Source organism: Lissotriton helveticus, chromosome 11 (genome assembly GCF_964261635.1).
Source record: "Lissotriton helveticus chromosome 11, aLisHel1.1, whole genome shotgun sequence".
Taxonomy (NCBI): domain Eukaryota; kingdom Metazoa; phylum Chordata; class Amphibia; order Caudata; family Salamandridae; genus Lissotriton; species Lissotriton helveticus.
The window spans coordinates 1,069,236,675-1,069,263,198 of NC_136072.1; the positions used below are offsets into that span (position 1 = coordinate 1,069,236,675).

Consider the following 26,524-nt stretch of genomic DNA (forward strand, 5'->3'; position numbering starts at 1 on the left):
CGATACATGGTCAGTAATTTTTGAAGGTATGTAGGCCCCTTACCCTGCGCGATGCGGTGGGCCAGACACATAGTTTTAAACGTAATGCGCTCACGGATGGGGAGCCAGTGAAGCGTGGCCAGGGCCCGGCTACCTGAGGACTTCCTAGAGAGATTTAGTACCAGCCTAGCTGCCGCGTTCTGTACACACTGCAATCGGTGCAGTCCTTTTTTACTCAGGCCCGTATACAATGAGTTGCCGTAGTCTAGGTGAGGCGCAACAAGAGTGTGAATCAGAGTTTTCCTGCTGGTTGCGGGGAGTAGGTCCAAGATTTTGCGTAGGCTTTTTAAGATGCCATAGCACTTGCCGGCAATCCCTCTGGTGTGCTGTTCGTAGGACAGGTTGACATCTAATCTAACCCCCAGGTTTTTCACTTGCTCCGAGGGGTTAGGGGTAGGCCCTAATTCGGCTGGCCACCACGCAGAGGACCAGATGGAGGGTGCTTTCCCCATCACGAGATGGTCCGAGAGGTAAAGGAAGTCGTCAGGGGAAAAGACAACACCCGACGACAATGACAACCTTCTAATTCCAGCTACACCGATTCCTTTGAGATCACATGTTCTCCTGGGTGGAAAGATTGCTCATTATTTTCAAAATTGGCAACAGATAACTATGGACCAATGGTTCCTCAACATTATTCAATTTGGCCACACTCTAGAATTTCTACAGAAACCCCCTCGTACACCGACGATACATCAGAAGGTCAAGCATTTACAACAGATGCGAGAGGGGATTCGGGCAATGCTCCAAAAGGGAGCAATAGAACCGTTACCGAATTCCCAGAGGGGAAGGGGGTTTTGCTCCTGCTTTTTTCTCGACAAGAAGAACATCCTTCAATAGCGTCCTATTCTAGACCTCAGATACCTAAACACCTATCTCACGAAGCAATCTTTCAGGATGGTTTGCAAGACATCCTTCTACTATTGAACCCAGGAGACCATATGACCACACTATACCTACAGGGTGCGTACTTTCATATCCCCATCCATCCTTCACACAAGCAGTACCTTCGGTTCATAGTAGCCAGAGAACATTACCAATTCAAGGTACTGCCCTTCGGCCTGAAATCAGCCCCAAGAATTTTTACAAAATGCCTGGCTCCAGTGGCTGCGGTTCTAAGGAGACAAAAACACCAAGTATTTCCTTACCTCGATGACTGGCTAGTCAAGGCACCATCAGCAGAATTAGCCCGAGCATCAACAGAGGCTTGCGTGGAGTTGTTTGCCAGTCTAGGTCTGACTCTACACGAAGGAAAGTCATCCCTTCAACGAACGAAAATTATCTCTTTTTTGGGGGCAATACTGGATACAGAGAGAAACAAGGCGTTCACCTCCAAAGAAAGACAGCTGAAGATTAGATCTCTCTTCCAAGACTTTACAAAAAGAAAGTGTCTTTCAGTACGCAAGTACAAGTCATTATTGGGAACAATGTCATCTTGCATTCCCCTCGTACCTAACTGCAGGTTAAGAATGCGTCCGTTGCAAGAGCAACTAGATCTGCAATGGCGTCAAGCGGAGGGATCCTTTGAGGTTGTTGTCCAAGTCATGCCGGTCATGGTTCAAGCAGCAACAGGGTGGACCAAAAAACGGAATGTCTCGCAGGGTCTTTCATTCCTTACAGTGCCAGCCCCATTGATAGTGACAACAGATGCGTCCATAGAAGGATGGGGCGCATTCCTTCAAGACCTACAAGTCAGCGGTCGCTGGAAGTTGCACAAGCAACAACTACACATAAACTTACTAGAACTCAGAGCAGTCCACTTCGCATTGCTAGCTTTCCTGCCAAGGATAAGAGGGTCATCTGTGTTGATAAGAAATCGGACAACACAACTGGAATGCACTACTTAAACAAGCAGGGAGGAACAAGATCACTCTCCCTCTCTCAGGAAGCCCAGGACGTATGGGAATGGGCGCTACGACACGGGATATCCATAACAGCAGAACATCTCCCAGGGGATCAAAACATCAAGGCTCAAGTCTTCCTGCCATGAGTGGGAGTTGGACCAGGGGGTCCTGAACAACATTTTTCAAAGATGGGGAGAACCGACAGTAGACCTCTTCGCAACAGCGGAGAACAGGAAATGCCGGTTCTTCGCAAGCTGGCTTCCCCAGCGGGGATCTTGGGGGAATGCCTTTTCGATGGCATGGTCAGGCGTTTTTGCCTACGCCTTTCCTCCAATTCCCCTGCTGCCACGAGTGCTTGTGAAGATCAAGAAAGAACAGTGCAGACTAATCCTGATAGCCCCATGGTGGCCTAGACAACACTGGTTCACAAAGCTTCTGCTGCTATCGGAGGTCCATCCGATTCGCCACCAACCAATACCATCGCTTCTGACGATGTCCCTGGGTCAAGTGCCCCATCCGGACCCGAAATCCTTGCGCTTGGTGGCCTATCTCCTGAGCACTGTGAATTTCGGCATCTAGACATCTCAAAAGAATGTAAAGACATCCTCTCAAAGGCTAGGGCGGATAGCCAAGTCGGGTTTGGCTCACGCATCTATAAAAGTACATTTAGCTGCAATATCATGCGACAGAAGGAGTGGCTCAGGACCATCCTTATGGTCGGCAAGAATTGTTAAACAATTCATGAAGGGGTTGTTCAGAGTTTTTCCTCCAATAAAACCTCCTCCACCCCTTTGGTGTTTGAACATAGTCCTTTCACAATTAATGAAGCAGCCCTTCGAGCCTATACACAGGGCAGATCTCCAATTCCTATCGTGGAAGGTGGGGCTTCTCATTGCTCTAACTTCGGCCAGAAGAGTAGGGGAAATACAGGCTCTCACAATTCAAGACCCTTTTCTGCAATTTAAAGAGGACAGGTTGATTCTCAGAACTAATCCAAAATGTATCCCAAAAGTACCAACTGACTTTCATTTGAATGAGCCATTGGTTCTAAAACGTTTCTTTCCACAACCAACAACTGCAGCGGAAAGAGTTCTACATTCGCTGGACGTCCAGCGATGTCTCAAATTCTATTTGCAAGAGACTAAACACTTTTGCATGTCTTCACAGCTTTTTGTCCCTTTCAGCGCACCCAGGAAGGGCTAGCCTTTATCGAAACATGGGATTGCCAGATGGATTTCCAGTGCTATAGTATATTGTCACCAAGCTGCTGGAAAACCTCTGAAGGCACAAGTTTGTGCTCATTCAACGAGAGCAGTGTCCACCTCCATTGCGTTATTTGCAGGAGTGCTGATCCAGGATATCGGCAGGGAAGCAACCTGGAGTTCTACGCACACCTTCACCAGGCACTACTGCTTGGAAGCAGCCGCAGAGACTGATGTGGCAGTGGGAGAAGCGGTGCTGAGAAACATTATCCAATAACGGTGAGTCCTCTTTATATCCCTCCGTCCTTTTGTCTTTGTTACAAGTGCACATTTTTTCTATTGTTATGTTTGGTCAGGGTGATTGCAATATTGATATGCAGAATTCCAAAATAACTATGTACAGGATAAGACTGTATTAAGTGTTAAGTAACTATAAAAAGAAAAAAAAAGTGCTTTATTCTTCTGATCGCTCTTCTGATTCAGGCATGTGAATCTATGAAAGCTTCAATACTGGAGTAAGAAAACAAGTTACTTACCTGTAACTGTAGGTCTCCAGTATTGGAAGCTTTCATAGATTCACATGCGACCCCCCCCTACCCCCCTGAGAAGCTCACCTTGGATTTAGCACGAAGTGTGTTTTTATGCACAAGTGCGCAAAAATCTGAGGAGCAAATGGTTCTTCTAGAGGGTGAGGAGCTCTGTGTGGTTCAGGGAAAAGTTTGGTCTCTTTTACATAACAAGGGTTATGGGTTGCAAAAGGGAAATGGGCCTAGGCTTCTTTTCAGTTTGCCATACTACTAAGCATTGCTTTTTTATGTACCGGAGACTCCCGTCTCGAAGACCGGGAATGATTCAGGCATGTGAATCTATGAAAGCTTCCAATACTGGAGAACAATAGTTACAGGTAAGTAACTTGTTTTCTTCACCATAAAGTGAGTCGTATTGATGAAATTATGCAAACTACTCAGGCTTTAATAAAGGATTGCTATTCGGAAGCCGATGGTGATATGAATATCATCAATAAATGTAATTTTATTACAATGTCCCTTTTGGGAGAATTTGTAGCCGGCAAGACTAAGAAAATTAATACTCATTTAAATACCAAAAAATATGGTTCCCCGCCAAATTACAAATGTTAAAGAAACTACTCAATAGAGCTGTTCGGATGGCATATGCACAAAGATTTTGCCAGTCCCATTCTGTGTATAAAGAAAATTTGCAGGAACTTAAGAAGACCTATAAACAAGAAGTTTGGGAAGCTAAACCTAAATACCAAGCCGGGTTATGGAATAGTTTATTATCCGCCTCAAAACAAAATAATGCAAAACAATTCTGGGTGGTTATTAACAAGCTTGAAAGAGGAGGTTGTAGGGCTTTTTCTGTAAATATACCAGAAAACAGCTGGGTTATGTTTATAACCAATTTGTATGGTATGTCGGGTCAGAGGGAAAAACCTATTGGTACAATGGAAAGAGGTAAGGGGAATAAAATGTATAAAAAAAGTGGGGAATGGTGAGTATCTGGGTTTGAACTCCATTGACCATCATATTGAGTGTCCAGATTTGAACTCCATTGACCATCTTATTGATTCCAGCTTTGACTTAAATTTTGATCTAGAAATCCCTAGTCTTGACCAAGTACGGACCCTGTTAAGAGGGCTTCGAGCAAATGGGGCCCCGGGATCTAATGGGTTACCAAATGCCCTGTTCCGCGCAAATGGTGATATGTGGGCAGGTATGCTACATCGTCTTTTCAGGAAAGTTTTAGCTATGGGAATGGTCCCAGAATCTTGGCAAGGCAGTATGGTGCAACCTATTCATAAGAGCGGCCCGGTGGCTAATCCTGCTAACTATCGATTGATTTTGCTTACTGATGTCGATGCAAAGGTGTTCGCCTCAACTCTTTTGAAAGAATTGTAAGATTGGGCTACACTGGAGGGCATAATACCATTCAATCATACTGGTTTTCGGAAAGGTCAATCCACTATTACAAACTTGCTGGCTTTAACTTTAATTGCGGAAAGGGCTGTCTTAAACAAACAAAATTTTCATATTGCTTTTATTGATGCCGATGATACTATTCTTGTGAGTCATACCCCTATCGGCTTACAAAGACTTATTACCACCTTTGACGACTACTCCCAACAGAATGGCATGGAATTGAATGTCAAAAAAACTAAAGTAATGAAGGTTGGTGTAGCAAAACAGAAATGTAATACCTGGAAGAGCAGGTACAATTGATGCTGTTAAGACATATAGATACCTAGGGGTGGTGTTTGACAACCGTGTGACTTTGAAATTTCATCTTAAGGATCTAAGGGCTTAGGCTGTGACTCTGATACATGCTTTTAAATGTCTTAAAAAGTCATTGAACTGCCAATCATACGATTTTATTCTTAAAGTAATCAAAGCTAAATTACAACCAACTCTCATATATGGTTCTCCTATTACTAGAGGGAAAGACTTGAAAATACTTGACCTATTGTTGGTTAAGGTTTTTAAAGCAACCTTTGGGATTGCTAAATCAGTGTGGCAAGCAGGAATAAGAATGGAGTTTTGTCTCCAGAGACAGAGCCTGGTATCAAAGGAGCATTTTTAAAATGCATGGCAACATTGTCTGTATCAGACCCATCATCCTTGGGGAACGTTTGTTGGCAAGAAATAGAAAGCTCTGTCTATGCGGCTCGATATTTTAACCTCCCTAAGAGACATCGGCCTGAAAATTGCACTACAAGACCTGAAAATGCCCAATTATAAGTTCATTTTTCAAAAAGTATTAAAACGGAATCATTTAAACTAGATAAAATTGATTTAGCAGAGAAAAATTATGCATGGATGTGATTAATTCATACCAATCACTATGTATTCAGCCATATTTGAATGTTTTTTTCTCAGCAAAGTTTAAAAATATCTTTTTAAGACTGCGCATGGGATTAAACCCAACAAAGGAGGGCACGCAATCACGGATTAAGCAGTGGCCGGACTCTAATTGTAGACTTTGTGGTTGGCCACAGGAAACCCTAGTCCATATAGTATGTGTGTGCCCTAAGTTGATCAAGCTTCGACGTATAGTTTTGAGACCTTATTTTTTGAAGAGCAGGGTTAGATCTGCTCGTCAGGCATTAATCATGTCCTTATCTGGGGAATAAATTCCGTTGTTGTGTCATTTAGTAAAATTTGTAATGGCGGTTGAAAAAATGTTTGATACAACAAGGTAGATCTCCAGTACTATCTGGCACACTGGTATTATCACTTAATAATAATGCCATAAGGGATCCTAAAAACAGACGTGCCATTACTATTGCAAATTGACGACCTTTATGTTTGACTTAATGTGATGGTTAGTGCAATAATTGCATGTCAGCACTTTATAGTAAAATGATGCACTTTATTATCACCTTAATATGATGGTTATGGCAATAAATGTACTTTAGAGCGTTGAAATTTATACATGAAATGTACCTGAGAAAATTTTGGTCTCGCAGATTTCTTTTTTTTTGGGGGGGGGGGGGATATGTATATGGAAAAGTATGCTATGCATTACGTTACTTTAAAAAATATAAAATGTGCAATATTATCTGGTAATTATTGATGCTATGTGAACGGATCTTATCCTTTTGATAAGTTTTAAAATTGTATATATCGGATAGTTTTTGTGATTGCAATGATTTTAAGTAATCAAGCAATAAAGATATATATGTATATGTATATATATATATATATATATATATATATATATATATATATATATATATTGCCGCTGAAAAATCCAAGGTAGATTTACATCCACAGGAAAACAACACTCGCGGGGGCTGTTTGAATCAATTTATTGCAAACAGCAAAGATACGCGTCTGTTTGCTGTGTTTGTTTCGTAATAAATTGATTCAAACGGCCCCCGCGAGTGTTTTTTCCTGTGGATGTAATCTACCTTGGATTTTTGAGCGGCAATTGATATGCGAGTGCACACTCGCATTGTTAGCACCCGCCTGAGAGTGCCGCACATTGGTATGTGGTGAGCGGCAATATATATATATTTATATTTATATATATTTTATATATTTAGACCTAGTCCCTGATAACATCAGAGGGGGGGACAGGCTTAGAAAACTCCGCAGGTTGGAATCAAGATACATCATTGATCTCCACACCAAAACGCCTTGGGGTCTGAACAGTGGGGAAGATATGATGGTACATATAGGCATTTGATAAAATCTGAATATGTACCTAATATGATGATGATGTATAACGAGTAAGGTGGAGAATAACGGATCAAAGAGGCAATACTGAATACAGAATATAAAGTGGCCGTCATACCAGTGTATATATATTTTTCTGAAACTGAGAATGCATAATTGCTTACATGTAAATACATATGTATATATGGTTTCATCTTTTGGATTAAGGGATATCAGAATTGTAAATAAGAGAGGATTAATTTTGAAGTACCTTGGTGTCCTTTAAGTGAACCATTTCTGAGTTACTTTGGTATGGTTTGCTTTTAACGAAAAATGTGATTAATGAATGAATTTGATTTCAATTGCTTTTTTACGTAAATTGCTGTTTTTCTATATGTAAATAGTAACGACGAGAAACGCAAACGAAACAGGGGAGGAATAAGAAAATGTCTAATGGTTTAGAAAATGACAGATGGTTGATTTGCTTTGGTTATGCAATTTGAAATGTTGGTATAAGGAGGGAGAACTGCCGATACACGGCTCAATTCTTTTCGCGTTGAGACATGAGTTGATTAGATAAATAGCACGAGGCAAGTGCTTGGGATACAGTTATGAATTTTCAAATGTATCACTGGTCTACAAGACTCATGTCTATGGAGTATGGACTTGTTTTGCAAGAAAAGTAAAATGTAAAAACATGTTTATAGCACAATCTATTTGTAAATATGTAAATACGCACCACTCCAAGATGGCGCTGGCTATTACCAGCTGGCCTGTAGTCCTTCCTTTACCTAACTAATTGTTAAAAACAGGATGTTGCTAGAGGGCAATTGACATTGAGAAAGGCAATCTGCCGAAACGCGAGGGCGTCTGTCACTGCAATAAAGCAACTGTTGGAGAAATTACCCCGGAGTGCGGAGAATTCTTTGTCCTTAGACTAAGGAGTTGGAGCAGAAATATTAGCGGAGACCACATCCGCTTTCCGCACCCGTCGAAGTGTGCACCGCCACTTGTGGTTTTTGTAGCTGGGTCCGGTACGGACAGAAGGCGGGGCACCGCGCGGAGCCAGAAGGAGGAGGATTGCCAAGCATTGCCTGCGGTAGGTGAACGCGACGAGCGGCGCTTCGGAGGAGGTGCGGCGAAACGTGAACACCGACGCTGGGTAAGCGAGACGCCTGTCCTACCGTCTTAAGAATCAAAAGACGGAAATGTTTGGCAGCGCGACGTGAGGGGTATTCTCCTGGGACAAGTTGCGCGTTATTGCGTGCTACTGCACAAAGATTAAGAACTTGTGTGCTTCAAAAGCAGCTCTCAAGCACCAATATGTTTTGTGAATCAACCAGGCACGAGGATGCCAAGGACATGTTCAAAAAATCAAATGGAGGCGGGGCTCCGCCAAGTAAACAAGATCCCAAGCAACCCAAAAGTAAATTCACCGAGTCCCTGTTCAAACTGGAGCGCCTGTATGAGCGCGAAGTTAGGAAGTGGTGGGAGGCCACTAGCCTTCAGGGCTATATTGAGGTAGATAGAGTCCCTAGGGGACTGCGTGTGTACACCGTCCCCTCATATGAAAACCCTGACCCCCAACTCCTGACGGATTGGGCTGACCATACCGCCCACTACTGTAAAGGGACTCTAGGACTGCTTGTAAAGTATGCGTGGAGTGACCGCGAAAAAACCCTGGCAGAAATCAAACAGATGGAGGAAGATCTGCGCAAGGAGGAAGACGATAAAAAAGTCACCGAAGCCTTGGATCAAATGAAACCCAGATTACTTAGATATGAACAAAAAATCAAGATGCGTAAACAAGAGAAATTTCAAAGGGACGAAAGAGACTACACGCAGGGCAGAGTACTAACCTACGCAAAAAAGTTTGATGTACCAAGAAAGGAATTAAGTTCCAAAACAGTACCAACAACGATGATTGAAACATCAGAATCTGATTTGACGGGGAATGAATCGAGTGACGAGCAAGCCCCACTGGGAGCAAGTGCTGGAGGCAAACAAACCCCTTTTCAATCAGAGTTCCAAGTCATACGACAATCATGGCTGAGGGGAGGGAAGAACAAGCCCCCAGAACCAAACGCAAGCGCAGGAAGACCAGGAGAGCCGGCGGTGGTAGAAAAACCAAAAAGCTCGACTTGGACCAACCGCAGAAGAAACAACAGGAGGTAGTTGAAACGAGTAATCTTACAGTGGTAAATTTAACACAGAGACCACTAACTGCCGCGGAACACAAAGTTCTAAGTCTTGGACTGACTTTCTGTCCGGACGCACACCTGGAGTACACCCAAACCAGGATCGACTTGTTCAGTTTCATTAGGAAATTGAAACTTCATAAGTACTTTAAAATCAGGACTCATTTGACCAGAAGTAAAAAACAAACTACGAGGCTAACAGCAACAGATATACTGACTGTGAAGGATCTCGCAGGAATAGAAACATTGGAAGATCTCAGAAACGAATTAACAACAAACACACGAAGCAGCCAAGAAATTGTGGAACGAGCTAGGGAGGTTGGAATTGAACAGGATAGAGAAGAGAGCCCGTACAAACCATCCTCCACTTTCAATCCACAAATGCCATTTGATGCCCTGGATACATTTTCAGATGCCATGATTAAAGATCTGCAATATTTCCGAAAAAATCAAAAAAATGGAAAAAAGGAAAATTGTGGGTTAAATCTGTCTCAGGAAGAGAAAATGGCTTTAACTAACTTGGCACAGGATCATACCATCATCATAAAGCCCTCGGACAAAGGGGGAAATGTCGTGGTGCAAGCAAGGGATGAATACTGTAAAGAGGCGATAAGACAATTGTCAGATGGAAAAAGCTACGAAGTAACCACTTTTAAAATATACCAACAAAGCATCCAAGCATATGATGAACTAATCAGCAAGTGGTATAAGAAAGGAATGCTTGGAGACGATGAACATCTATACCTCCGTAGCTCTAACCCAACCTGCCCCACCTTCTATCATATTCCCAAGCTGCATAAAGACAGAACACATCCCCCGGGAAGACCAATCGTTTCTTCAATACAAGGACTGACGGAACATGTTTCCAAGTTTCTTGATTTTTTCCTAGCGAGTCTTGTTAAAAGGTTAACCTCCTATGTAAAAGACACCAAGGACTTTCTCTCAAAAATCCAAAATATGCAATGGCAACCTGACTATCTATTGATCGTCCTGGATATAACAAGTCTGTACACTTGCATTGAACACTCAAAGGGGATTAAAGCAGTTAATGAGTATCTACAAAAAAGACCATTGAGATATGCACAGCATAACTGCATGTTATTAGAATTTTTACAATTCTGTTTAAATAACAATATTTTTCTCTTTGAAACCACCTATTACAAGCAAGTGTCGGGCACGGCGATGGGTACCTGCTTTGCCCCCAGCTACGCGAACTTGTTCGTTGGCTGGTGGGAGGAGCAGGTACCCAGAACCTACAGGGACGACATGTCGGACGGTAAAGTAATCAGATGGCATCGATATATCGATGACTTGTTTATCGTGTGGCAGGGAACTGAGGAGACCGCCTTGAAGTACATCGCTAGTCTAAATAACAACGATCTAAATCTGCACCTTACGGGCACCATCAGTCCATGTACCGTGGACTATTTGGACCTTAAGGTGCAGATAATAGAGGGTAGGATTGAGACTTCATTGTATCGTAAAAAAACTGCTGGCAATTCGATACTTCACTCAACCAGCAGCCACCCACCTAAACTAGTGCAAAGCATCCCCTATGGGGAACTGCTAAGAATAAAAAGAAATTGCACACGCGACTGTGACTTCGAACAGGCCGCCTCCAAATGTATTGCCAGGTTTGCCATCCGTGGGTACAATCCCACATCATTAAATAAAACACTGTGTAAAGTGAAGAGTATGACCAGGGAAAGTTTGCTGTGTGAAAAAGAGAACAAAAAGCATGAAACCGGCAAATTTAGACTAATCACCCCTTATTCATCGGAAGCTAATCATTTAAAATCTATGCTTCGAAAAAATTGGCACATTCTAAAAACCGATAGTGTCATAGGTGAGGATGTCCCAAACTTCCCCTTAGTCACATTCAGAAAATCTAGATCTATCCGTGACAAACTAGTACATAGCCACCTTGAAAAAATACCCCCTAAAACCAACACCCTGAAACATATGAGAGGCTTTTTTCCATGTCATAAGTGTAAAGCTTGCAGCAACAGTAAAAGGACCCTTACATATACCATCCAAGACACTGGTAGGGTGAAAAAAATCAGCAAGTTTATCACTTGCAGTACACCATATGTTGTGTACTGCTTAGTGTGCCCCTGTGGACTCCAATATATTGGAAGTACAGTACATCCATTTAAAATCAGGATACTGGAACACATGAGGGCCATTGATAAAGTGGATCAAGCCTATCCTGTGGCAAGGCACTTTGCCGACAAGCATAAGGGTGACCGCAATCAACTGCAGTGTTATGGTTTAGACCTAGTCCCTGATAACATCAGAGGGGGGGACAGGCTTAGAAAACTCCGCAGGTTGGAATCAAGATACATCATTGATCTCCACACCAAAACGCCTTGGGGTCTGAACAGTGGGGAAGATATGATGGTACATATAGGCATTTGATAAAATCTGAATATGTACCTAATATGATGATGATGTATAACGAGTAAGGTGGAGAATAACGGATCAAAGAGGCAATACTGAATACAGAATATAAAGTGGCCGTCATACCAGTGTATATATATTTTTCTGAAACTGAGAATGCATAATTGCTTACATGTAAATACATATGTATATATGGTTTCATCTTTTGGATTAAGGGATATCAGAATTGTAAATAAGAGAGGATTAATTTTGAAGTACCTTGGTGTCCTTTAAGTGAACCATTTCTGAGTTACTTTGGTATGGTTTGCTTTTAACGAAAAATGTGATTAATGAATGAATTTGATTTCAATTGCTTTTTTACGTAAATTGCTGTTTTTCTATATGTAAATAGTAACGACGAGAAACGCAAACGAAACAGGGGAGGAATAAGAAAATGTCTAATGGTTTAGAAAATGACAGATGGTTGATTTGCTTTGGTTATGCAATTTGAAATGTTGGTATAAGGAGGGAGAACTGCCGATACACGGCTCAATTCTTTTCGCGTTGAGACATGAGTTGATTAGATAAATAGCACGAGGCAAGTGCTTGGGATACAGTTATGAATTTTCAAATGTATCACTGGTCTACAAGACTCATGTCTATGGAGTATGGACTTGTTTTGCAAGAAAAGTAAAATGTAAAAACATGTTTATAGCACAATCTATTTGTAAATATGTAAATACGCACCACTCCAAGATGGCGCTGGCTATTACCAGCTGGCCTGTAGTCCTTCCTTTACCTAACTAATTGTTAAAAACAGGATGTTGCTAGAGGGCAATTGACATTGAGAAAGGCAATCTGCCGAAACGCGAGGGCGTCTGTCACTGCAATAAAGCAACTGTTGGAGAAATTACCCCGGAGTGCGGAGAATTCTTTGTCCTTAGACTAAGGAGTTGGAGCAGAAATTTATATATATATATATATAGAGTTGTATTGTCCCCTTGATTATTGGAGAATACGCATATGCGGACATTTACGTATACGCATATTTGGACATTTAGTAATATTAAAAACATCTGCCCATACTATCGAAATAGAATTCCTCTGGGAAGATACAATGTCTGAAACTAATTTCCCCATCTCGTGGATTATGCCAATTGGAGGTGCTGAAAAAAAATTAAAATACAAATTTATTAAAAGAATATTAAGCCCCTTAGGCAAATTCTTAATGGAACATGCCACAGGCACGGAGGCCCCCCTGTCTTCTTCCTGGTGCTGACGGTGTTGCTTCTGATGGATCCATCTGCCTGTGGATTCCTCACCTTATGAATATCCCCTGCGCCAGCATTCCTCGGAAATTTTTCATAGCTCTCCGCGCCGACGAGGTTGTCATAGCGTCACGGCTCCACACGCGGCTCCGCATGACATCACCGGAGCCATAAGAATCCCACGTCGGCGTGATGACGTCAGTTCCCTTTTTTCCACGCTGTCGACGCTAAAGTTTTTTGTGAGACTCTCCATACTTCGTTGAATACTTTGTTATCTTGATTATATCTCTTCCTCCCTATGTCATGTCTGCTCCGAGGAAGTCAGGGTTTAACCTGGCAGAGAATGCGGTAAACATATGTCGATTACTGACCCGCATGAGGACTGTCTTTGGTGTTTGTCTTCGTACCATGACGTCGAGGGTTGCTCATCATGCAGGAAGATGAACCGGAAAGCGTTAAAGGAGCGGGAAGCCAAACTCTACATGGCAAAGGCGAAAAAAGACAAAAGGAGTCGAAAAAGATCAAAGTCTAGTTCATCGGCGTTGCACAACTCCAAGACGAAGGATAAGAAGAAGAGGAGACATGCTTCTCGACGTCGTTCTTCAAAGCCGGTGGTGTCGAGGTCTCCTTCACCTGCTCCTCAACGTCGAGAAAAGGACTTCGTTTCTCCTTCGCCTTCGGTGTCTCCTCAGGCGACTCCAGCTCATTCTCCTTCTTATGAGGGTACTCCAGAGCAGGCATCGACGCCGAGATTCTCTCCATCAAATCCGGTTGGTGATGATGAGGTTCCTTCGGCTCCAGCTGTTCCTCCTGTGACTCCAGTGGCTCTGATACCAGAGTTACCTCAATCGGAACCGGCTGTTTGCCCTCAGTTTCTGACACCAGGTTCTGATCCTTTGCATTTTTTAAATGCGATGTGTGGTGTTTTTACCAGGGCCTCGTACCCCTCTGGAGCACCTTCGGGTCCCAATAAACCTAATATTCTCACCGAAGGGCTTCATTCTCCATCTTCGGTGGTTGAGCCTCTTCTACCGTTAAATGATGCTCTAACTGAGCTGATACTTGAGGTGTGGCGCAATCCCCTTTCAGCACCTGCAGTTTCGAGGGCGGTCTCAAGGAGATATAGACCTGCTCCAGGAGATCCGGTTTTCCTATCCTCTCACTCTTCTCCTGAAAGTCTGGTGGTGCAGGCTTCTTGCTCGAAGCAGTCAACAGGGGCGTTTTGACAGGCCCCCCAGGAACTCTAAGAAGTTGGAGCAGTCTCCGAAAAAAGGTCTTTTCTTCAGCCAGTATGGCTTTAAAATCTACCAACGCCACTTGTCTCTTGGGCAGGTATATTCATGCCTTGAGGATGTCGACGCCGTATGGGCAGTCTCTGGCTTCTACCTAAGTTGTCTATAGAGGACAAGGGGAATCTGAGTGAGGTGTTGGTGGATGCTTAAGCGGCTGCTTGCCAGGTTATCCAGTCTGGTCTGGATACAGCGGATTCTGTTGCCAGGGTCATGGGCTCGTCTACGGCAAGAAGGAGGCACGCTTGGTTGAAATCTTCAGGATTCTCTCATGATGTGCAGACTGCTCTTATTGATTTGCCATTTGATGGTTCTAAGCTTTTTGGTGAAAAGGCGGACTCTGCCCTGCAGAGATTCAAGGATAGTAAAGCAACTGCAGGGTCTTTGGGTCTGCAGACTCAAACAAGAGGCTATGGGTATAAAAGATACAGTGGCTTTGAGAAGTCTTTCGTGGATCCAGACAGCCTCAGCAGCATCAGCAGCAGCAAAACCCCTTGTATAAGGGCTACAGGGGTAAAGGCAGAGGTCGCCTTCGTGGAGCCGGATGTCAGCCCTCTTCCTCCTCCTCTTCTACCTTCCCAACCCCTCCCGGTAATGCAGGAAAGCAGCCCTAGATCCGAAATCCTGGATCATGTGGGTCCTGTGGGAGGCCGGTTTACCCATTTTCTACAAGACTGGAGATTAATAACTTCGGACCTTTGAGTACTAGATCTTGTAGAAAATGGGTACGCTCTTCCCTTCAGGGAATTTCCCCCTCCTTACCCTCCTTGTCAGGGGTTTTGCAGGGAGGATCATTTTGCTTCTCCTTCAAAAGGAGGTGCTTACCTTGTTACAGAAAGGTGTGACAGAGGTGGTTAGGGAGCAGGAAAGGGGTCAGGGGTGCTGCTCCCGGTATTTCCTGATTCCCAAGAAGGATGGCAGGTTACGTCCTATCCTGGACCTCAATATCTTGAATCTATTTCTCAAGCAGGAGAGATTCAAGATGCTCACCCTAGCGCAGGTTCTTCAGGCGCCGCACCAAGAGGGCTGGATGGCGTCCATCGACTTGCAGGATGCGTATTTCCATATTCTAATCCTGAAGTAGCACAGGAAGTATCTCTGTTAAGCAGTTGGGTTGCAACACTACCAGTTTCCGGTCCTTCAGTTTGGTCTTACAACTGCACCTCGAGTCTTCACCAAGGTGATGGCAGTGGTGGCAGCCCATCTCAGGAGGTCGGGCTTTCCCTTACCTGGAAAACTGGCTGTTGAAGGAAGAGTCTCCATAGATGGTGTGTCATCATTTGCAGGTTACAGCCCTGCTGTTGTACAAATTGGGGTTTTCGATAAATGTACCCAAGTCTAACCTGGTGCCCTCTCAGAGCAACCTGTTCATAGGGGCGGTATTGGATACCACTGTGTGTCGAGCATTCCCTGCTCCGCAAAGGATTCTCAACATTCAGGAAATTATACCCTTGTTTTACAATGGAGCGGTTGTTCCTGTTCTGAAGGTCCTTGGCCTGCTCAGTCTGTTCACTTCCTGCATCCTGCTGGTCAACCGTGCACGCTGGCACATGAGGGCGCTCCAGTGGTGCCTCCGCAGGCAGTTGTATCAGCACAACGGAGATCTCAGGGAGTATGTGAGGATCTCCAGAGAAGCTGCAGCGAATCTGTCTTGGTGGAGCATGGAGGGCAATCTGTCTCAAGGAAAGCCCTTCCACCTTCCTCCAGCGGTGGCCACCGTGATAACGGATGCCTCTACCCTAGGGTGGGGTGCAGATCTGGGGGATCTGGAGATCAAGGGTCTTTGGTCTCAGAGGAAAGGTTGTTTCACATCAACCTTTTGGAATCGCGGGCGATACGTCTGGCACTCAAGGCCTTTCTCCCTTCCCTTTGCAGTCAGTCAGTTCAAGTCCTGACGGACAGCACTGCCGCGATGTGGTATGTCAACACGCAGGGAGGAGTAGGGTTGTATCTTCTCTGCATTGTGGCATTGCGGCTCTGGTCCTTGACTCTGGATCATCGGATTTGCTTGATGGCAAATCATCTGGCCGGGGTGCTGAACGTGCATGCGGACAGTCTCAGTCGGCAGTTCTCCGCCGACCACGAGTGGAGGCTTCATCCAGAGGTAGTTCGACACGTCTTCCAGACGTGGGGAACTCCTCTGGTTGACCTGTTTGCCACTCTTGGGAACGCACACTGCCCATCATTCTGCAGTCTCCAGTTTCCGAGGCAAGGAGCGTTGGGGGACGCATTTCAGTAAAGTTGGAGCTCGCAACTCCTTTACACGTTTCCTCCCATACCTTTGATTCCTCGGGTTCTGAGGAAGATTCGCCAAGACCGGGCCCAAGTCATATTGATCGCCCTGGATTGGCCAAGAAGGGTGTAGTACACAGACCTTCTTCACCTCTCCTCGCACCCTCCGCTCCGTCTCCCTCTCAAGGCAGACCTCCTCTCTCAGATGAAGGGGCAAGTTCTACACCCCCACCTCCAGACCCTGCACCTTCATGCCTGGAGATTGAACGGGGCAACTTGAATTCTTTTTCTCTCCCACCTGACATGGTGGACGTTATACTATCAGCCAGGCGACACTCCACCAAGTCTGTCTATTCTTACAGGTGATCTAAATTTCTTAAGTGGTGCCGAGAGAAATCTTTTGATCTCTTGAAAGCTCATCTTTCTGATGTTCTTTGTTTTTCTCTTTATTTGGCCCAGCAGGGTTGTGCTGTGGCCACTGTTAAAGGATATTTGTCGGCATTGTTGGCATTTTTGTGTTTACCTGATCAGCCTTCTTTATTTAAGTTTCCTAAAGTCTTAAGATTCATTAAGGGGCTGACAAACATGTTTCCTCCCACTCCTTTTATTATGCCCCATTGGGATTTGAATTTGGTGTTAACTTTTTTAATGGGTTCTTCATTCGAACCTATGCATAGTTGTTCTTTGAGACTTTTGACTTTTAAAACGGTCTTCCTGGTAGCTATCGCCTCGGCTAGGGGGGTGAGTGAACTCCAGGCTTTGAGTTCAAAGCCGCCTTTCTGACCATACATGCTGCAAGGATGGTACTCAGGACCAGGGCTGCTTTTCTGCCTAAGGTGGTGTCTCCCTTCCACGTAGGTCAGACCATTACCCTTCCTACTTTCTATCCTCTCCCTCACCCATCCAAAAAGGAGAGACTTTATCGTTTGGATCCAACGAGGGCGATTAACTTCTATTTGGACAGAACAAAGGACTTCCGTCAGGATGACCAGCTCTTTGTTGGATATGCTGGTCGTATGAAGGGCAAGGCGGGGCACATGTGCACTTTATCCAGGTGGATCATCTTGTGCATCAAAATATGCTACTCCCTAGCGGGTAATGAGCCTCATGTAGGCATTAGAGCTTATTCCACCAGGGCTAAATCATCTACTTCTGCATTGTCTATAGGTGTTCCAGTTTTGGACATATGTAAAGCTGCAACTTGTGCCTCCCTCCACACTTTCGCGAAGCATTACGTCTTAGATTCTGAGGTGAGGAGGGACGGCCATTTTGCGTGTTATGTTTTACAGGAATTTTTGGTATAGAAGGGTGGACACCCTCCTCCTGGTGAGGTACTGCTGTGGGATTCTATTCATAAGGTGAGGAATCCACAGGCAGATGCATCCATCAAAAGAACAAGTTACTTACCTTTGGTAACGTGTTTTCTGGTGGATACTGTATCTACCTGTAAATTCCTCACAGACCCACCCACCTCCCCCTTGTCCATCCTTGACTCTATAGTCGGTGCACTCGTTTTGCCTCAGTGGCATGGAAAAAATGGGTGGAACTGACGTCATCACGCGCCATGATCTTTTTATGGCTCTGGTGATGTCATGCGGAGCTGCGTGCGGAGCCATGACGCTATGACGTGGATTGCTGGCGCAGGGGATATTCACAGACCCACCCACCTCCCCCTTGTCCATCCTTGAATACTGTAAAAGCTAAGGTATTAGTAATTTGATGTATTTTTGTGTTCTCTAGACTTTGTTACCTCTATTGGTTTATTGTTGTCTTGTTTGAAATGCAAGCTTCCTATTTCATTATACACTGAGTGCATTTGTGTGAATTCTGTATACTATGTATGCATTGTCTCTATAGTCGGTGCACCCGTTTTGCCTCAGTGGCACGGAAAAATGGGTGGAACTGACGTCATCACGCGCCATGATCTTTTTATGGCTCTGGTGATGTCATGCGGAGCTGCGTGCGGAGCCATGACGCTATGACGTGGATTTCTGGCGCAGGGGATATTCATAAGGTGAGGAATCCACAGGCAGATACTGTATCCGCCAGAAAAAGCGCAACCGAAGGTAAGTAACGTATTCTTCGCGGCAGTAAGATTTATTACCATTTAAAGCAATGGAATTCAAAGCCCATGTCTCCTGGCAACACACAATGTCAAAATTAGCTAACAAAAAAGACAACCAGTCCTCTTTGTTACGTTTCTTGATTCCTGCAATATTCCATGACATAAACTGCATACCTCGACAGTCAAACAAAATATTTGGATTTTTGGGATTTGCCTCATGGGCTGAATTAACTACCACATCTGCATTTTCCCCTGTATACAGACAATCATTATCCTCTAGTCCAGAGAGGGACCCCAAACCGGCTGTTTAAGGCTAAATGGAAATTCGCCCAGAATCTATTTCGCGTTTGGGTGGAACCATGGTTATGATAAAGCTGACACTTGTGGCTCAACTGTCTACCTCTTCGACGATACCAAGAGCTCTCTTGGGGGTATTTTGTTCCTCACGTGGATACCTCCCAAATTCCCAGGTTCCTAGGCAGCCAAAGCCTCGTTACTTTAGGGTATGTTAATAGTTGTTATACTTCACTTCTGGCTTAGGGTCTTCATGGCCAATCCTGTTTCAAGACGTCGTGACTGAATATGGTATACCGCAGCCATAATTATGGGAATTGTGAGTCTATGTGATGAAGATTGAATTACAAATGTTGCCTTTAGAGATGGAATGTGAGCACATCCTCAGGTCCCAGAGTTTGTGTTTGCATCACCAGGAACTCAACATATTCATGGATAAAACTACTTGGGCCATAAGAGAATGAAGTCACTAGTATAAACCCTCTGTGTTTCACATGTCCTTATCTTTTACAATCGATCCCAAAGATGGCCTTCCTTACCCGTTTGGGACATGTGATTTGGCGGACAATTTTACTGAATCTCACAAATGAACCCAGTGGATGTGTACTCCATTTGCTTGAGCAACAAACCATCCACCCAAACTCTCCAGACCATTATGGTCCCTAAGGAGTCCAAAACAAGGGTCCACATATTTTGGACTTGACTTTAGCATCTCAACGTCCATTTGCAGTTTAGTTATGATTGATCAGTGTTGTCTCCTCCCACAAAGGAAGCTAATCAGGAACCTCTGCTGGCTCCTTAGGTTGTTAATGTTAAATAATGCTTTCTTAAATATGTTTAATTATTCCTGAACTCACATGATAGTGATGAAGCATGTTTGTGCTTGTTTGCATTGGCTGCAGATTTCAATGCCAAATGATATAATCGATCACATATTTTTTGATGTCGTCATAGCTAAAGAAGACGTTACCGCCTTTTGTCATTGCTTCCATATTAATCTCTTTCACAGGACTATTTCAAGATCTTGAAACATAATTTAAATCAACATTTTTTTCAGGAAAACATCAAGCCTCACAAGATTTCCCTGTTGATATGATGTGCTTGGAAATGCAGGACGTATTTCAATAATCGGACTGTGGGTGGCCCTGAGTCTGGTGTTTCTGAATGTGCGCACATTACGCAAAAGTAGCTTTCATCTCTGTACTGCCTGCCAATTTTCCATTGGCAAGGCCAATGGCGGCCAGGCTATCTGAAGTATGGCTCTGCAAAAATACAAGTGTAGCGATCAGGTGCAAAGAGGGCTCCTGCATTAGGGTTATGCATGTCGTATTGAATCAACCCCTATATTACAAGCATCAGAATCAATTTCTACAATTAACATTATAATGTCAGAGGAAACATTTATATTGAAGATTTTGTGCAATCTAACCAGGTGCCCAGCTGTAATGTTACCTAATCAACATCATGTTCCAGGTCTTCATTCATTAGGCTCACGCTCATACCATTTACCAAGCCTTCTACATATTTCACTTTTCCTGCTTTACCTGAAAACAGTGAAAGAGTGTCACCCTCCTGAGTGACACCAGCTACAGCAGTCATGAGATGTAAGCATGGGAATGTATTGGTAACAGTAATGAAAATTTGAATTGAACTAGGATAGGAGGATAGAGTCTAGTGCATTACTACAGGGATGTGAGCAGGCTGACAAGCAATCTGAGTTTTTACCATAGCTGTCTTTCCAACTATATTCTTCTTGAATAGAGTGTCGCTTCACATTTTTCCCCACCATGAGCATTATATAGATACGTGCTTCTCCAGTGTACTGTCCAAAATTAGATTTCCAAGTAAAAAGTTAAAAAAATTAGAAAACTAAGGGCTGATTGAGATGTTAAGGGAAAGGGTACTCGAATACCCTTTCGACCAACCTGAAGGTCCACCGTCTCATTTAGAGTTGGGCAGACCTCCAATGTGTAAACGGCAACGATTCTTCTATCTCCACCGCCTACATACACTTCTGATGGCCCGACGGAGTACCAGTTGTCGGAACTTTGGCCATGTGTCCACCTGCCCTATTCCAAGTGGGCGAACACGTATCCACTGCCCATCACCACCATGGAAATTGTGTCTGTAAGGGGCAGTGAAAACGTTTACATAACCCCATGCAGTGGAAAAGTCTCCCATGGTGAAGGTGTTATTTTATTTATTTTTTTAAATCCAGCTTTGGGGTACTTGTTTTGAAAATAAATAAAAAAGTTGTCTGTTTGACTGACATCTCTCTCATGTTGAGCCTTCTGTTAAACTTACAATGCACTTCCAGAAACCGTAGTAACGGCAGTTCCTGGAACTACAAGAGCAGTCCGCAGGAGCATCAGACATCTCGAAATACATCTGGTGGAGTACCTTCATCATGGCTGGAGTGAGGTACCCCCCCCCCCCCAGGGGACAGTAATTACTCCATCCGCCTAGATTTAAATCAGCCCCTGGATACTAAATTCTACAGTAATTAAAATAACTTAGAAATCATGCCTATGTCCCACTGTGCTGTCTCTGACACATTGTTGCTTAATAAGCTCAGCCATAGACAGTGGGAGGTCAGAGCTAATTCGAAGTCATGCACACAATCATCATTATCATTATAATACTTTATTTGGGCTTTTCACCCATAAAAGTACATAAGATACATACATACATTTAATTAAAAATCCAAAGTACGTCATTGAATTCATTCAGGTTAGCACTTATACAGATTACTTAATTTAATATAAAAATGCTTATATCAAGTTTCCTACTCCTAATAGTAAAACTGGAACATAGTGTCTAAATAAATATTTATAAAAATATTAACACTAATGTAATGGAAAACATCATAGTTCTAGCATTTCTGAAACCAAGGGGGCTAAGGAGGTGATCCTAATAGGAAAGCTATCCTTGCTAATCATTGTAACACCTTACTTCTGATGATCCAACTCCAATAAAGATACTTCAGATTGCAGAGGAAAGATCTACACCTCACTTACAAGTACCAACAGAGCCAGCATGTTTTCTTTACATGTCAAGTAAACTTCAAACTAACAGTGTTTCAAAAAATGTAGTTGCTTTTTCAAAGACAATAAAATGAAATCTAATGTTTCTTGATGGTCTGTTTCTATATTATGTGTGGATTTGTGTATGATTCTAAGTCGCTTTGTGACGTGAATTGTAATTTATGTGTTGATAGACATAATGCATATTTCAGAGAAAATCCATTGCAACACTTTTACTTTATATAATAATATATTTCAGGTGAGAATCCAATGATCCCAGTAGACTACTCAGAACTTGTCATCGCCCACATTGTTAAGGTGCATGACTCTGTTGGCCATTTCAGCAAGAAATTTCAGCAAAAACTGAGACGAAGTAATTACGTCACACCAAAGAATTTCCTGGACTTCATTAATACATATTCAAAACTACTGCTTGAAAAAAATCAATTTAACTTAGGTAAGACTTGTATAGTGAAAAGTCATTTTTTAGAATTTTTAAATAACATTAGGCGTTACAACAAACTTATAGTACTGTAATTGAGAGAACGATAAAGCGAGATAGATAACTTGATCAGTTAAAGCTGTAGAAGTCTGCAACTAACAGTTTCAGAAATATAAAATGTTTGGTTTTGTGTCACACACTAATATATTTTCTACATAGCAGAGGAATGGTTTGTGGGTGGCGAGTGTAGAAGCTAGTTAATTCAGATGATGGAAGGTTTGATAAGCTTCTAACATTTATGAAATGGTAAAAATATCAACTGGTTAGGTTTTGCTGTGTTTGTTTTTCTGTTAGTGGGCTGCTGGTGCCCAAATGCTTCATAATGAGCAGAGGGCCTCTGGGTGTAACAAGGCTGAGAGATTGATATGTTTCTTAGCAAAATCTAGTTGGGGCTATTCACTTTAAAAAACCCATAGGGAACCTTTTTTTCAGTTCCTTGTCTGCTTTGATGCCCACTGCTAATATGATGCCCTACAGTTGATGGTATACTAATAAGGAAGTTATTGGATGGAAAATGAACCCAGATGCACAATGATTGTGAACATGGTTTTTTCAGTTTTATGAATGGTGGACAAACATGCTTAGTTTTAGCAGTCTTAAGTATGAAACATCCTCAGACACGTGCACAGAGCCATGCAGTTTGCCGAATTGCCACAGTGATTCACTCTTGAGATGCAGTGCTTGAACAAAACTTTAAATTAACATTCCAGAAAAAGTGAGGAAAGGAAGAAAATGGGTAACAAATAAATTAGAAGGTGGATTTAGTAGTTAGTGCAATATAAGCAGGAGAGTAGCACAACTAGCAAATGACCTGAGAACCAATATAAGAGATGCAGAAACAAAGAATGAATATTCTCTCTGGATTGTAAAGGGCAGTTGCCATTGTTCATAACTTTTTAGATGTTTAAAAAATCCTCTTGTGAACATATGAGAGATTTAGCATCAAAATCCAGAAGTAGAATGGAAGTTTGGAAGTTATTCTTTTAAGAAGGTTAATATTTCCAATTGGAGCCTTCTATATTACCTTATATGAAGTACATGTTACAGCAAACCTATGATTGAGGTCACAATCATTTGGGATTGATATCGGGAATGTTTTGTGCCGAAGTCAGTGCTATTAGCAGTGCTACTTCACTGGTATAAATCATGTACAGCTCTTTGATATTCTGAGCGTATGGAACACCGTTATGAATTTTCCAGTATTGCGGATGGTGAAAAGCAAAATGTCATTGAATGAGTGGACTGGTTTTGGCATTGTTTGAGCTGAGGGTCCAGTGCATCTGGTCATGTCAGATTAAAATGCTTTCCTGAAAAGGGATGATCTCTGTCCTGGCATCTTAGTTGCAGGTTAACATTTTGCCACAGTTAGGGGACCTCTGCTCTGTTGAGCCTCTATGTTTCTTTCATTTTATTATATCCAACAAGTATCACTGATGTATTCTTTTGTGGATGTGCATAGGAACTTAATGAAGCTCTCTGTTCAGAAGTGAACCTGTGGAGGGCTCTGAGAGCTGATGAAACATCTGAAAGAAACTATTACTTATGGATTCCTTACCTTAGAATTACCTCCAGGTGTCAGACTGAATCCAGAGAATTTTTCTTCAGCAGTACCCTTGCATGTCGGTAGGTGGCCTTGGTCAACTCCACGTTCGTCGTTGGGTCATGATCGCCGGAATGACGTTGTGGTATCTACTTAGACACCGCCCCTGCGCGCTGACATCAGTTCTTTCTTTTTCCGTGCCAGCCAGCTCCGATCCAGAGAGAGCGGTACCTCTAGTCACTTTATGACTATCTTTTTTTGACTTTTTATCGACATCTTTTCGAGTTATTCGACTCCTGGTGCACAGGGATGGCACAACGGCGAACCGGCTTCAAGCCTTGTGGCTCCTGTCACAAGCTGATGTCGGTAACGGACCCCCATTTTGGGTGCCCTGGTGTCTAGAGCGTGACCACGACTCAGTCGTGCTCCGACTGCCGGGCCACGCCCCGAAAGCTTCTGGAGGCCCGGCATTCGGCTCCGTGCCGCTCAAGGTCCCGGTCGAGAGGGAGGTCGCGGGACCGGTCGCGGAGCCATCACCACCACTCCTCGTCAAAGTATTTGGGTAAGTTGAATCACAAAAAAGAAGGCGAAGAAGCACTGACGCTCTTCGTATTCTCCCCGTCCGTCGGCCGACACGACCAGGGATGTGGAAGGTAGTCATCCGGCTCTGCCCGCGGAGTCTGTTGGGTCGATTCCGAGCCCCCCCTTTCTGGGAGCGGTAGTGACCCCTGTCCAACTTTGTAGTTTTTACAAAGCCCTCCAGTCCATCTTTGGGCAGCCCGACTCTGCCGGCGCGGCTTCTGGCCACGGACTCGGCTGGGGGCTCTAGGCCTTAGATGACGGTGGCTTTGGTCCCGGCACCGCAGGGCTCCCAGGAATCCAAGCCTAAATCCAGATCGGCGCCGGTCAACCTTACAACACCTCCTCCTGCGCCAAACCCATTGGCGACATCTCTGCCCCCTCCGATGCCGGTTGTGTCCCCAGCCGACGTCGACCCCAGCCTCCCCCTCGACGTGGACATGGAGCCGGATCGGCGTCGACTGACGTCGGTACCGGCGCCGACCGGTACTTTTGTACCCCTGTTCTCCCCTGGTGTTCCCTATCACCCTGAGTGGCTACCAGAGGAGGGTGGGGAGGACTGGTAGGGGTTTGTTGTCCCTCTGGCAGACCAGTTAGAAGAACTGGACTGGTGAGATTAGTTGGGTGAGGACAGTGGCCTGGACACTTCTCAAGACCTTGGTATGCTTTCTCCCCCTAACGAGCTACAGAGGAGGGTGCCTCTTATGCTGTGGTGTTGCTTAGGGCGACTGTGGCCTTGAACCTCAGGCTTCCTACAATGGCGGTCAGGGCTAACCTCTTGACCGAGGTTTTTCAACCGGCAGCAGCCTCTTCGGAGCCCCTGCTGCCGTCCTTCTGGGCACTTGGTCCAAGCACAGTGGCTCCTGTGGATAGGATGATTGCCCGACGCCACCACCCGGCCCCGGGTGACCCCATTTTCCTCTCCCAACACCCTACCCCCGAGAGCTTGGTGGTCCAAGCCTAGACTTCCAAGGGCGCATTCCCTACCGCTCCACCTGATAGGGAACCCAAGAAGCTGGAAAATCTTGGGAAGATGTTTTCTTCTGTCAGCTTATGACTGCAGTCTTAGAACAAAAGGGAATGACCTGTTTATTTTAAATATTTTCTGGATTGAAACATTTTCAATTTGAATTATTGCCAACACCTTTACGGTTATCGTTAATATAATACTAGTAATATGGATTGGCAAAGCCAATAGTTTATGCGTACATTCATTGTTGTGTGACGTATCTGAATGCAAAACTAAAATTCCCAAAGACAGATGCTTGAATACTGGTCTTGTGGCATATGATCAAATCAATGGATTCTTCTAGTTCACTTGCTTACGCTACATCCTTAATCACGTCGGCCGTGCCTCTTGGATGCGATATCCAATTACCCTTCTTGGCACCTCCTGTTTAGTGACCCCTTCCCTGCCTTTTTCATCCCACTTAGAGCACTGCCTAGAACTGACTTAAAGCTCTCTGTAAAACTCAACTCTCATACTGGGATCCCAGAAAACCAAACCACCCTCCAGGGGGTAGCCTGGTACGTTGTGGTTACGCTGTCAGATATGGAATGATGGGATTGACTGATCTCAAACCGCCAGCACCATCTGCCTTCCAATCAGGATGGTTCTGAACCAGATTTCCCCGGCCTTTGTCTTGACAGATGTTTCGGCGTTCTTCTTAGCTTAGGAAGCCAGAGCTAAAGTATTATGGTTTTTTCAGTGTATTCAAATGAGCACTGGTCACCACGTATCACATTAGCCTAGAAACCTCTCACGTCATCTGGTGTCTCCCCGTTCCACCACGGAGTGTTCCGACTGAGTGGAGGGAGACCGGAAGATCCTAGCCCTCGGTCAGCAGTCTAGCTGCCTGGAGTATAAACGCATGGGTAGATCGGCGCGCAGCGGA

At 44.0% G+C, this 26,524-nt stretch overlaps 1 protein-coding gene across 2 annotated transcripts in view; it reads left to right on the top strand.

The window, feature by feature from the left end:
* The window catches only part of DNAH10 (dynein axonemal heavy chain 10), a 2,445,728-nt gene that overhangs the window by 1,809,748 nt on the left and 609,456 nt on the right, over positions 1 to 26,524 (top strand). For both annotated transcript variants that reach the window (XM_078667623.1, XM_078667624.1), the window contains one exon: positions 22,268 to 22,465. In XM_078667623.1, the coding sequence (XP_078523749.1) occupies positions 22,268 to 22,465 (198 nt within the window). The remainder of the gene's footprint in view (positions 1 to 22,267; positions 22,466 to 26,524) is intronic.